Source organism: Tachysurus vachellii, chromosome 13, assembly GCF_030014155.1.
Source record: "Tachysurus vachellii isolate PV-2020 chromosome 13, HZAU_Pvac_v1, whole genome shotgun sequence".
Classification (NCBI taxonomy): Eukaryota; Metazoa; Chordata; class Actinopteri; order Siluriformes; family Bagridae; genus Tachysurus; species Tachysurus vachellii.
In genome coordinates, this window is record NC_083472.1 from 6,404,665 (window position 1) to 6,418,419 (window position 13,755).

Below are 13,755 nucleotides of genomic sequence, written 5' to 3' on the forward strand. Positions count from 1 at the left end.
TCGCAGACACAATCACACTTCTCTCTCTCTCTCTCGCAGACACAATCACACTTCTCTCTCTCTCTCGTTTTCTCTCTCTCTCTCGCAGACACAATCACACCTCTCTCTCTCTCTCTCAGACACAATCACACCTCTCTCTCTCTCAGACACAATCACACCTCTCTCTCTCTCGCAGACACAATCACACCTCTCTCTCTCGCAGACACAATCACACTTCTCTCTCTCTCTCTCAGACACAATCACACTTCTCTCTCTCTCTCTCGCAGACACAATCACATTTCTCTGTCTCACACACACACAATCACACTTCTCTCCTCTCTCTCGCAAACACACACAATCACACTTCTCTCCTCTCTCTCGCAAACACACACACACTTTTCTCTCTCTCGCAAACACACACACACACTTTTCTCTCTCTCGCAAACACACACACACACTTTTCTCTCTCTCGCAAACACACACACACACTTTTCTCTCTCTCGCAAACACACACACACACTTTTCTCTCTCTCGCACACACACACACACTTTTCTCTCTCTCGCAAACACACACACACTTTTCTCTCTCTCGCAAACACACACACACTTTTCTCTCTCTCGCAAACACACACACACTTTTCTCTCTCTCGCAAACACACACACACTTCTCTCTCTCGCAAACACACACACACTCCTCTCTCTCGCAAACACACACACACTTCTCTCTCTCGCAAACACACACACACTTTTCTCTCTCTCGCAAACACACACACACTTTTCTCTCTCTCGCAAACACACACACACTTTTCTCTCTCTCGCAAACACACACACACTTTTCTCTCTCTCGCAAACACACACTTTTCTCTCTCTCGCAAACACACACACTTTTCTCGCTCTCACAAACACACACACGTCTCTCGCTCTCACAAACACACACACTTTTCTCTCTCTCACAAACACACACACACACACACTTTTCTCTCTCTCACAAACACACACACGTCTCTCGCTCTCACAAACACACACACTTTTCTCTCTCTCACAAACACACACACACACACTTTTCTCGCTCTCACAAACACACACACGTCTCTCGCTCTCACAAACACACACACTTTTCTCTCTCTCACAAACACAAACACACACACTTTTCTCTCTCTCACAAACACACACACGTCTCTCGCTCTCACAAACACACACACTTTTCTCTCTCTCACAAACACACACACACTTCTCTCTCTCACACAAACACACATCTTACTCTCACAAACACACACAAGGTGTTTAGCACAAGTACCTGAATGTTCCACCTCCTGGGTCATTTAGCTTCTGTTTCTGATTGGCTGAAGCCTGCATGGTGATGCCCATTGGACCCCTCACCTGTACTGCTGGCCCTCTGACCACAGCACCTGCAACACACAAACAGCACACTGCACTGCGTCCACTAACTAGACCATGCTGCTACTGATTGGGGTCAAGTTCACAAAAGCGTTCTCTTATCGTGTAAAAGTCACGCACCTTGAGGCCGGATGGACTGGGTGATCACCATGGGCATCCGAACTTGGCCCGTCTGTGCTCCTGTCCTCTTCACAGCCTTAAGCAGAGAAAAAAAAGGTGAAAATCCCTAAGTGATTGTAGTGAATTGTTTGATCTCATCCCTTATTTTAACAATGTTTCTGGACAGTACCATCAGGGCAGCTTGGTCCTGTGAGACGGTGGGGCGGACAACAGGCAACGTGGTGACAATGGAGCGTGGGGGCGGAGCCTTGATGGCGCTCACAGTCAGTGGGCTGGAGGGGGTTTGAGCGAGCTGGGTCAGAGACTGCTGCGAGTTCAACAGTGTCAACCGCAGAGCAGGCAGGCTTTTCTGTGCACACACAAACAACAAAATTTAACACAAGATGGTCCTCTTACTACTCACTACTACATCACACTGCACTGGTGAAGGTTAAATTAAAGATCCCCATCGGCACTGCTCTCTCAGGTGTGTATTAGAGTCTGCTCAAATGGCCAGGTGTGCTGCTGTCTAAACACCATCTGTGATTCGATCCCTAAGTGCAAGTGTGTGTGTGTGTGTGTGAGAGAAGAGGAAAAGAAACTTTGATAAAGTGATCAGCTCGATGATATGAGGACCTTACAGCATGATGACTAAAGTAAGTGCAGTTAGATGTTCAATCACAATCTCCAGTAAACACGCCATAAAACATCTAGTGGACTGGAATAAAGAACAAAACACCTCAAACAACTTTTTTTTTAATTTATAAATTTTATCCAATCAGGAAACTTTGGGCTGTTAGCTCCAGTTTTCTTTCATTCAAGCAGAATTTATTCCAAACGTGTGTTAAGCAGAATTTAAAGCAGGAAGCAGCTTGAGCGCACCGTGAACTGGCACCCGAATATAATGCTAACTAGTTACTAATTTATGCCAGGTGAGTTGTCCAGTACTTTTTTACCTTTTCTTTTTATTTAGATCAGCTACAAGTCTTATGTTTATTTAATGCACTCATTTGAATAAACACTCACTCACTCATTTTCTACCACTTATCTGAACTACCTCGGGTCACGGGGAGCCTGTGCCGATCTCAGGTGTCAAGGCAGGATACACCCTGGACGGAGTGCCAACCCATCGCAGGGCACACACACACACTCTCATTCACTCACACACTACGGACAATTTTCCAGAGATGCCAATCAACCTACCATGCATGTCTTTGGACCGGGGGAGGAAACCGGAGTACCCGGGGGAAACCCCCGAGGCACGGGGAGAACATGCAAACTCCACACACACAAGGCGGAGGTGGGAATTGAACCCCCAACCCTGGAGGTGTGATTCGAACGTGCTAACCACTAAGCCACCGTGCCCCCCACTCATTCAAATAAACAGCTAAACAGAAATAAATTAGTTAAGAAAGAACAAAAATATTTTGCTATTGGTGAGATCTTTTCAGCAAACACAGGATGTCTATTTAACAGTTATGGAAGGCTTCGTTATGGAGTGTAACAACTGTTTATAACAGCTATAATTAAAGATAACAGGAAGTCACTTAAATCATTCAATGGAACTTCAAACTAAAAGTAGTAGGGCTTTTTGGTCATTAATGGCTATAAACTGTAAGGCTTTATAGCTGATAGCAAATCTTCAAAAATCTGAGATTTGTTTCTTACAGAATTTGCATTGTGCTTTAGGTGTCTTTGTCCTTGTGATAACCACAGACTGAACTTTAACTTTCATTTTCTAAACCTAATCTAGCAGCCTTTATGTCCTGTGCTGGTAAAATTCACAGCAAACTCAGCTAAACGGAGCTCTTTGAGAACACAACAGGATTACACTCAGACTGCACTATATTCATAACAGTCGTACTTAGTGTTCTGCCATTCATTCATGTTCACACACCCACAGTGACAGTTTGGTTCTATTTTAATGACACACACAGTGAGATCAAGCATTTCCCTGTGTAAGGTTGTGTCTTGAATTTTTAAAACTCTGATGTGGTTTCATTTAAGGCATTCATGATGTCGCTTCATATGAGACGTCGTATAAGAGCCATCGATTCACACACCGACAGACTAAGGAGCAGCTTTTTCCCCCCAGAAAGCAGTAGCTGCCATCACCCCGTCACCTCCCTGCAGATCAACAACCCTTCCACTTCCAATGCTTTGCTGTTACTCCTTCCCTCTACATCACTAAAGGACCTTATCTACTACTCCCTAGGACAAATAACACTAAATCTACGTATCTTTGCTGTGACACACACTACAGTGCACCTAGTCACTTTATAGAAGTGACAGGATACATTCAGAAAAGCAAGTCATTACACTTATGTGAAATCATGTATATTTTTTACAGTGTACTCTATTTACACTGAATCCTTTTTTTTTTTTTTTAAACTTCTAACTTAAATTTATTCATCGTTTTATGTTTATATGCCTTTGTTGCTGCCTGAGAGTTGGCAACTAAATTTCGTTGTATTGTATACAAAGTCGTGGCCTAATGGTTAGAGAGTTTGACTCCTAACCCTAAGGTTGTGGGTTCAAGTCTCAGGCCGGCAATACCACGACTGAGGTGCCCTTGAGCAAGGAACCGAACTCCCCAACTGCTCCCCAGGCGCCGCAGCATAACTGGCTGCCCACTGCTCTGGGTGTGTGCGTGTTCACTGCTGTGTGTGTTCACTTTGGATGGGTTAAATGCAGAGAACGAATTCTGAGTATGGGTCACCATACTTAGCTGTATGTCACGTCACTTTCACTTTACAATAACAAAGTACCTTACCTTAACGGCAAAACAAAGAAAGAAAAAAAATCAACTCTTCTCTCATTATCTGTAAATCTGCTGTTTATCAGAGAGTAAAGAGACATGACTACAAGCCTCGAGTCTATTTTCTTTAATGCCACAACTCTGTGGAGGAAGAGACAGCGAAAGGACGCTACCTTCAGAAAGGGGATGAGGTAGGGCTGAGGAGACGACTTCAGTTCCGTCTGCAGACGATTTGTAAATTCCTCTGGCTCGATTTTGGCATCCTGTACAGAAATAAACGCAGTGTTTCATCAGATGAGGATTACTATACATCCTACATGATGACTGTAACTGTTCTGTGGGTGAGAGAAGTACAAAAATCACAGATCTCTAGTACAGAACAACAGAAAAATACATAAACGAGTGATTTAAGAAAAATTAGGAGAAAAAACAGACGGTAGTGTACAGTACAATAACAGAATTCCCCACAAACGCTGTAACTGGATAGAAATCACAGGAGCTTGTTTATTTGTATTAGAGAGCATGATGAAGGTGCGATGGTAAACAGTTACATTACAGTGTAATGTAAAGACACACACTCAACTTCCCCCAACACATTGCTCACACACTCTTCCACTCTCATATTTACCCTAGCACTATGTGTACTTCTGGTCAGAAGCTAATTGTGTTTCATTGACTTTATATACGTTGACCGCACGATCATAATCAAGTGGAATCTGATCTGAGCCCCAGCGATGCTACTCACCAGCAGATCCTGCACAAGCGCCTTCACGTTCTTTGACGTTTCCGGCAAGGGGGAATTATGGGATGCCAGTTTGATCAACGTTGCTAAGAAATTCTTGCACTTCTTCACATTCTCTTGCATTTCCTGAAACATGTTATGGAGAATGAGTACATCAGATCACCTGGAAGCACTCCAACAAAAATACAAATCGGAAAAATGGATGGGTTTGATCCTGTATAAAGGATCCTGGAAGCTTCTGTGCCATTTTCTATAAGAGATTATAATATTAAGTACCAGAGATTGGGCAAAAGGATGAATTTCTGCCAAGCTGAAAATTAAAATATATTTTAAAAGGTGTTAAGGTGTTGAGAGAAACTTGAACTCTTCAAAAAAGGTCATAAAGGCTACCTGAGAGAGGCCGGTGATTCCCGTAGAGGGTGCGGTGGGTGCCGGGACTGTGGCTGCCGGTTTCAGGAGCGTCTGATTCGGAGCTTGAACACGAGCTCCGGTTGTGATCACAGTGGGGCCGCTGGGCTTCGGAGCAGTGCTAGCTGTCACTAATGGTGTCTTCTAACAAAACACAAACAACACACACACACATAATATTGCAGTGTACCAAACATCCCATATAAACCTGACAAAGTTCCATGCAGTTGAAGAGGACATGTACCTGTAGAGCAGGGCTGGCTGCCTGGACCACTTTAGCCTGTGCAGGCGGAATCGGTCGGATGGCTTGGGATGTCACTGGCGACTACAATGCGAGAGTTTAGATTTAAAAACACAATCCTGAGAGCTGAGAGAATGTGGGCCGTTACTGCATGTGATCACAACACTTGGTATCCTTTTGTGTACACATTTTGTACTTGGTATCTTTAGCTAGAAAATCAGTCCCTACAGGATTTCACAGAGTTTCTTTGTGTGATTGCTAAGGCCAAAAATGCTTGCTTTTGCTGAAACCTCTACCCATGAATTACTTTCTGTGATGTTTTCAATGCTGTACTCATGTTTGGCACATGAAGCAAAGAGGGCTTTGGTTGACTGCATGTTGTGATGACATCACATGACATCTCTTGGCCCAAGTCTGCAGGAAACCTGCAGTAATTCTGAAATAACAAGCTCCTCAGGAGATTTCAAAACATTAAAACCCTGGAGGATGAAAAAATACGCATGCAGATTTTCTTTAAAGCTTTACTGAATCACAATGAATCACAGTTCATTTATGTGATTCAGTGTTTCCAAATGTAAGGTACATGTAAACATGTAAGAGAAAGGGCAAAAGGTACCAAGTTTATCACCAAGTTTTGCTGAGAGAGTTTTCACATACTTGCTGCAGAGGGGTGGTGACTCGGATTGTGGTTCCGGTGGTGGTCGCTGAAGGCGTCGGAGACAGTGTCGCTTTCGTTTGATTCTGAGCCTTCGCTTGGGCCAAAACCTGCTGAGGAACCAGCACCAGCTGGCCCGCTTCGGTCCGAACAAGCACCATTCCTACAGCACAGATGATAAACCTCATCAAAACTTTCACAAAATAAACAGGAAGCAGGAACATGACTCTGCGGCACTGAGGATCATTTAACACAAACCTCGAACAAGATAAGCACTCGTATTATTACGACCATACTGAATCAGCCGCTATTTTAGATTTGTCTATAAATCAGTTCCTGATGTTCCCTAACATAATACCGTAGCGACAGAGAGCTCATCATCATTTTGAATTCATAACCTTCAGGTATGAATCTGAACACAATGTCTGACCAAATTTTACATTTGCATTAATAATATGAATAGCAATATGAACTATTTTCTATTATTTCAATCTTCTTGTTTTGCTTCTGTAACCAACGGTTTATTGACAAGTAAAAGCCCTGTTACAATAAGAGTGTAGTTCATGCACAAAAGCAGGTGTGTAAAGTAATAAGAAATGAAAGCTGTTAACGAACTAAACCTTTTGGGCTCACTTTTTCTGAAAACTTTGGTTCCATTCATAGGTTAAAATAATTAAAACTTTATCTCTTGAATAAAGAAAAGATTACCGATAAAGATTTGTTCATTAGAACACTGGCTTTTAAAGTAGATCTGTGGAGAGCTGGAATTTATTTCCAGCGACTGAAATCAAAATGAACCGCAAAGTGAAATCGTAATGAAATCATTATCATATGAGTTCGCATATTATTGTATTCTTCTGAGTGGTCAGTTAAATTAAATGGGTTTAACCGTAATATATGCTGTCTGTCAAACTCTATGGGTCTAATAAATAGCTGAGATATTAGTTTGCGGATTTTAACAACGTTCATGAAATAAATTTGTGTTACCAAAAAAGAAAACCAGCATGAAGGAAAACAGACAATCACATAAGAGATCAGAAAAATCCAGGAGGACATAAGGGTAGATTGGAAATGATGCTCGTGGTGTCTGCAGACTTACCCGGCGGTATAGTGAATCCAGGTGGTAACTGAATCGTAGTCTGTTGCTGAGGTCTGACCGTAAGCTGAGGTGCCACCGCCCTCAGGGCAGGTGCCGCAGGAACCCCAGTTCGCACAGGTGCAGCGCTCACGGCTGGAGACAGAGCAGCGGGTCTCAACATACCCCCAGCCTGCCCGGAAAGTCCTGCTTCTGGTTTTACCAGCACTGACGGTGTACTCACCACTGTAAGCGAGGTACTGACTGCATCCGACTGCACGGGTGTACCGGTTATAGGAGGCCGCACAACTACAGGAGAACCAGCAAGCTGATTCGGGACAATGGTCTTAATCTGGGTTTGGGGGTTCGTCTTTATCAAATTCGCACTGGAAAAAGTCAGCGCAGGGGCTGGGACAGAGGCGACGCTTACAGGGGCTGCGAGTTTAGGGTCACTGGGATTGGGTGAGATGTTGGAAGGTCGGTGCAGAGCAACAGCAGGAACTGTCTGAGGAGCTGATACACTCACAGGCTGGGACAGTACATGATTAGGCTGAACAGCAGTAGCAAGAAAAGTACCATTAGTGCCTTTGGAAGTGGATGTGTTGCTGTTGTCGGTGCCTAAGCCAGAGCCAGTGACAGCCCCGTTCACACCGGGCTGTAATCCGCCTGCAGGAGCAGGAGCAGGAGCAGCAGAGGCGACAGATACAGTGGCACTGCTGCCATTCTCTCCAGCCAGGGCTCTGGAGGAAACGGCGCGGATAGTTGAAGCTATGTGATTTGTGTTAGTAAGAGTATTGGTAGCTGATGATGATGATGATGATGATGATGCTACAACTGCTGCGTCACTTGAACAGTTCGGAGAAGTTGCGGGTCCCGGTACAGCGGGCTTTGGTACTATCGTGCTGTTTGGCTGAAGTCGGTTGGTAGCCATCACCCCCCCGGTGCTCAGAGTGGTAGAGACAGAGACAGAGTTGGTGCTCGGTGTCCTCTCTGATCCGTTCTCCCGCTTTACCTCCACTCTGTGCGGTCCTGACGCTCGCGCCTCCAATGCGGTTCCCGCTTGAGCAGCTTGGGCTTTTCCTAAGTTGTTATTTCCGCTCTCGGGTGCTCCTGACCTCCGCGCCTCGCTCTGAGATTTATTCTGACCTCCGAGCTCCGACTCTAACGAACCCACGAGGTCGCTGACGGCTTTTTCGTCCACTTCTGAATACAGCATATCTTCCAGCGGATCTGGGACGCCCGCCATCTTTGGAAGACGCTCGACAGAGCGTGCCGTGCGCGTGCGTTGTTTTGCCGAGAAGTGCATTGTGGGAAACGGGCGTGGTGACGTCACAACTCGTACGTGCAGTAAGGGGTTCTGTGTTGTGGGTCCACGGAACTGATCTGTTAATACAAATAGGTTAAAAAAAGGAACAGTTGACAAAGATATTTGTTATATTACTGAGGCGGCTCCATCTTTTAAACATAAAATCATCCACTAAAACCATCTAAAGTGTTTAACAAATACAACCTTTGTTTAAACTGCTGTTCATCAGGAAATACTGTATGAGCTGAATAATGTTTTATTTGTTTGTGTTCTCTAAAATCATTCGGTCATTTCTACATGTGTTATTATTCAGAATCAGCTTTATTCGCCAAGTGTGAGCAGACACAAGGAATTTGTTGTGGTTTTTAAGGTGCTCTTGGTACATACACACACACATATATACTGTACATACACACACACACATACATACACACACACATATATACTGTACATACACATACACACACACACATACATACACACACACATATATACTGTACATACACACATACATACACACACATATATATACTGTACATACACATACACACACATACATACACACATATATACTGTACATACACACACACACACATACATACACACACACATATATACTGTACATACACATACACACACACACACATACATACACACACACATATATACTGTACATACACACACATACATACACACACACATATATACTGTACATACACACACACACACATACATACACACACACATATATACTGTACATACACACACACACATACATACACACACATATATATATACTGTACATACACATACACACACACACATACATACACACACATATATACAAATACATACATATCATACTGTATACACATACATACAAACATACATACATACATAGCTTGCATAAGAACAGTAAAAATTTAAATTGTAAGTATTTACATATTTACATAGTACTTGAGAAAGAGGCAGTAAATAGAGATGGAGAAGGTATTTATGTAATTTAAAATAATCTTTTGAGTTTACTACAGTGTAATGTAGCTGAATACTGTTTACTATTTTAAAGCATGATGGACGTTTACAAATTTTAAAATTAAAATATTTAAAACATATTTCGAATTGGGTTATTTACTTTTAAATTCACTACTGTTCAATTTTTTTAATGATACAAATGTGTTAAATATCTGAAAGTGTCGGTAAAAATGTTCCGTCCTTTTATTCGCTATAAATACGTCATCTTCTCTGACGCACAAACGGAAGTACAACAACTCCACATTACACCTCTGCTTCGCTCTGCGCCACATTGCTGACTATTGCACGAGCCGTCGTCGGGCGCACGTGAAGGTCACGTTGTACAAATCCAACCAATGACGTTGCGCTTCGTGTTGTTGCCTGGAATGGAAACGAAAGCAAACCGCTATCTGTGCTCCGCCGATGACTGTCTATATTAACGGTAGCATTCTTTTTTTTTTTATTTTTTATAATGTATTGGAAATAATTGCGTTTTATTCAAGCGTCATTGTCTTTATTAGTGTAATTGTTGCTAGGTTAATGATACATTTGGTTGTTTTAGCATTAGCTTAGCTGTTAGCTCATGGACACCAGGGCGACTAGCTGACGTTATGTTTAACTTTCAGCTTTATTGATGTCTGGAAGTAAATAAGCAGACGGTGTGTTGATTGTCGGTTCTGTAGCTAGCTGTAGTATACATATGCTGGTGGAGAAGATGAGTAAAAACAGTTAGAGTTAGAAACCTTATTATGTCATTGGCTCTAAATTTTCAATAATACAGTGACGTCATGGAAGTCAAGAAGCTTGTATTGTCATTTTAACTATGTTGTAGTTTATAGAAATCCTAGGAGTGGAAATAGAGAGAGGTAAGAAAATGGTTTAGTGGAATACACAGGCTTTGAGTTTTCAGTACAATCACATCCTCTACACCAGTGATTATTAATATGCACTCCAGGAAGCATTGCTTGAAATCACAACCACAAGAAGCATTGCTTGAAATCACAAGAGTCCAAGCACCAGAATCAATGCAGACCTGTATGGAAATGTTAGGAAGAGAAATCATTGGTTCCAAAATATTAAAAATATTATTTGTTAAATTGTGTGCAAGGTCTTACATACTGAAAGGGTCATTGGAATTTATTTTACAGTTTGTTAAACAGGTGCTTGGCTAAAAATAAAATAAAAAAAAAAAAGGTTTGAGAAGCTTTCTACTCGAAGAAACAGAGGAGGTTGTTAGGGGATATTTTTAGGGAGTTACGGCCAGACACAAAAGGGAAGAGGATCGCTGGACCGGGTTTAAAAAAAAAAAGTAGCATGTAGACAAGTAATCAATCATTGTTTTGAAAAAGTTAATGGTGAGGTGATGTTAATCTAACTATTGAGCCTGTAGACTGACCAATATCTCTATCTGTCTTTTCTTCTTTTTTTAATCAAACAGGCACAAACAAGAGCATGGCTACAGTGCAGTCGACGCTAATGTTTGCTGTGTGCATCCTGATGATAACAGAACTGATACTAGCCAGAAAGGACTACTATGATATCTTGGGTGTACCTAAAGATGCCAGTGAGCGTCAGATAAAGAAGGCTTTTCACAAGCTTGCCATGAAATATCATCCAGACAAGAATAAGAGCCCTGATGCAGAGGCAAAGTTCCGGGAAATAGCTGAGGGTAAGTCATTATAATAAACAGTTTATAATATACCTGTACAGTGCACTAATATATAAAAGATTACAGTCACAATGTTTATGGCCAAGTTTGTATGTTAATCGTAACTTTTTTAAACATCATATACTTCTGCAAGTCCAACTTTCTGCATAAGGGGGCAGGATTGATCAGAATTCCTTAGGGACTGGGCTTTAAAAACCAGTCTCGTACACACCTTATACACATCTCATATACACCTCTACATTTTTCCAAAGTGTATGACATCCCTTCTCCTTGTGTATACTTAAAAACCTTGAAAATTCAGTTTGATCAGCTGCTTTATCTCTGAAATTTTCCTTCTTTCTATTTCTTATGTTCAGTCAGGTCATCAGAGTCCAGTCTAAACTCTATTCTCTTTTTTTTCAGCATATGAATGTCTGTCAGATGAGAAAAAGAGGCGCGAGTACGATCGGCTTAGACAAAGTGCTTTCTCCAGCGAAGACGTGAAAGGAGGGCACCAGTATTTCCAGCAGTCCTTTGACTTTAACTTTGAGGACATGTTCAGAGACTTCGATATCTACAGCCACAACAGGCACGCACGCCCTAAACGAAATTTCGAGGAGAATTTCCGGGCTCACCAGCACGGCCACAACCGCCACAAGAGGCACTTCCAAGGAGCTTTCGGTGCCGGCTTCTTTGAGGATCTGTCTGATGACATGGAGAGAATGTTTACATTTGACCGACAGGCCAAGCGGACTGAGGGCAGGTTTCAAGGCATGGCAAAGCAGCACTGCAGGACTGTGACTCAGAGGAGGGGGAATATGGTGACCACTTACACGGACTGTACCTCATCCTGAGAGCAAACGGACTCCTCATTATAGTTTCCTCCTCACCTATAGTTAAGCTAATTTTGTCTGGATTAGACATCACTAAATGATCAACTTGCTGCTGAGATGATTGAAGCTCAAAGTTATGACCAGGAGCACTATTAGGGATTTTCAATTTATTAACTGACAACAATAACCCACTTCTTGCAGAATTACAAAACATTGAAGCCTTTCCTGTCGTATGATTTTGTGTCAAATTCTGATTGGATTTAGTTTGATGAATATTCGCACATATGAGGTTTAAGCCTGCCATTCAGATCAAAGAAAGCATAAAAGGATAAACAGTTAGACTGTAATCAGACAGTGTTTATACTGCTGTTGTTTATAAAGGATTGTTGCAAAATGCTGATAAAAAGAGAAAAGAAATATCTGTACATATGTGATGGGATTCCAGATAAACAGCATGTAGCTAGCACTTTTTTGCATTGGGAATTAATGTGCAAATACTTTTTGACATTAATCAGGCTGAACAAAGCATAGATTTGTAATTTAGCCCATTATATACCAGTGTGTGTGCTTCCCAATCCTGCGTTTCGGTTGTCTAGAAACCTAGTGCACTAGACAAAGACCTGTGATTGTAGCTGGAATAATATAACAACATAAGTAAGTAGTAAGGTAGTTGGCTAGTCAAATTCATTAATTCAGACTAGGCGAAATGAAAGAGGATGTGATCATGTAGCACACATGTTCTCCGTCATCATCAAAGTAATCACTGGCCACGATTCTGGCTTTCTATTCTGTTCTATTCTAATATGTTCAGTTTGTGAATACATGTTGTGCTAGCTGGAAAGGTCTCGGACGGCAGCTTTTCACACTGTGCTTTTGCCCGTGGTTAGAAATAATATTCTCCTACAGTTAAATAGAAATATGAAGGCGAGTGGTTAAGGCTCAAATGTCCTACAAGGTTGCATAAACAATAATAAATGTTCATATGGAGTAAGCGGCACGCCGTTCTGTTAAATGTGTTTATTACGTGAAAGACCAAACATGACATGAAGAATGAACTTGTGAATGCTGACCTAATGATTATTGTTTGGAAAATTTGTCAAGGATAATGAGATTAAGTACAATATAAACAATCCCCCAAAAGACACTGATGTAGCTTTAAACATTCATCTGAAAATCCCCTAAAATGCATGAAACACCTTAGTACCACATATAGTGCTCCTTTTATAATTCAGTCATGTTCTTGTATCACCTGTTACCTGATCTCCCACGTTGAATCATTCTGTTTTTGTGCAATATGTTAAAGCCAGCTGTTCTGTTTATATCGTCGTTAATTGCTGGACGCGTCACCGTTTTGAGTTGACTCATTAAGCACTTACATAAATCCTATGGATAGAGGTGAAATATCTAAATATAACTACAATTATATATATGAATGTCTATATTCTAAAGCAAACATTTTACATAATATTCTTGTGTGGAATAAAATGTGAAAATGCACTTTGCTTGTGAATTTTTCTTCTTGGGGGGAAAGTGATGATATTAAGAGTAGCGTTAGTAAATTTCTGACACTGTTAAAGTTATTCAAAAGCACAAAAGTTATTA

At 41.7% G+C, this 13,755-nt stretch overlaps 2 protein-coding genes across 3 annotated transcripts in view; one reads left to right on the forward strand and one right to left on the reverse strand.

The window, feature by feature from the left end:
- The window catches only part of si:dkey-219c3.2 (transcription initiation factor TFIID subunit 4), a 40,104-nt gene extending 31,443 nt beyond the window's left edge, over positions 1–8,661 (reverse strand). Inside the window, exons 1-9 of the mRNA XM_060884831.1 lie at positions 7,380–8,661; positions 6,283–6,443; positions 5,629–5,709; positions 5,367–5,528; positions 4,980–5,102; positions 4,408–4,497; positions 1,667–1,846; positions 1,498–1,573; positions 1,277–1,388 (exon numbers count right to left, since the gene is read on the reverse strand). Coding sequence (XP_060740814.1) covers positions 1,277–1,388; positions 1,498–1,573; positions 1,667–1,846; positions 4,408–4,497; positions 4,980–5,102; positions 5,367–5,528; positions 5,629–5,709; positions 6,283–6,443; positions 7,380–8,661 — 2,267 coding nt within the window. The remainder of the gene's footprint in view (positions 1–1,276; positions 1,389–1,497; positions 1,574–1,666; positions 1,847–4,407; positions 4,498–4,979; positions 5,103–5,366; positions 5,529–5,628; positions 5,710–6,282; positions 6,444–7,379) is intronic.
- A 1,293-nt stretch (positions 8,662–9,954) lies between these two features.
- On the forward strand, positions 9,955–13,650 carry dnajb9a (DnaJ heat shock protein family (Hsp40) member B9a). Of its 2 annotated transcripts, none has more exons than XM_060885601.1 (3): positions 9,955–10,114; positions 11,111–11,341; positions 11,744–13,650. In XM_060885601.1, exons 1-3 carry the CDS (start codon positions 10,096–10,098, stop codon positions 12,172–12,174), a joined length of 681 nt encoding a protein of 226 aa, XP_060741584.1. In that variant the 5' UTR covers positions 9,955–10,095; the 3' UTR covers positions 12,175–13,650. The 2 variants fall into 2 exon arrangements, with proteins under 2 accessions (XP_060741584.1, XP_060741586.1); XM_060885603.1 differs by having other exon boundaries at positions 9,992–10,110; positions 11,106–11,341.
- Positions 13,651–13,755: the final 105 nt, after the last annotated feature.

What these genes read in the sequence shown, in the direction of transcription:
- dnajb9a (XM_060885601.1), top strand. An exon ending in GTTCCGGGAAATAGCTGAGG is followed by an intron (nt 11,342 to 11,743) that starts GTAAGTCATTAT and finishes CTTTTTTTTCAG; the next exon opens with CATATGAATGTCTGTCAGAT.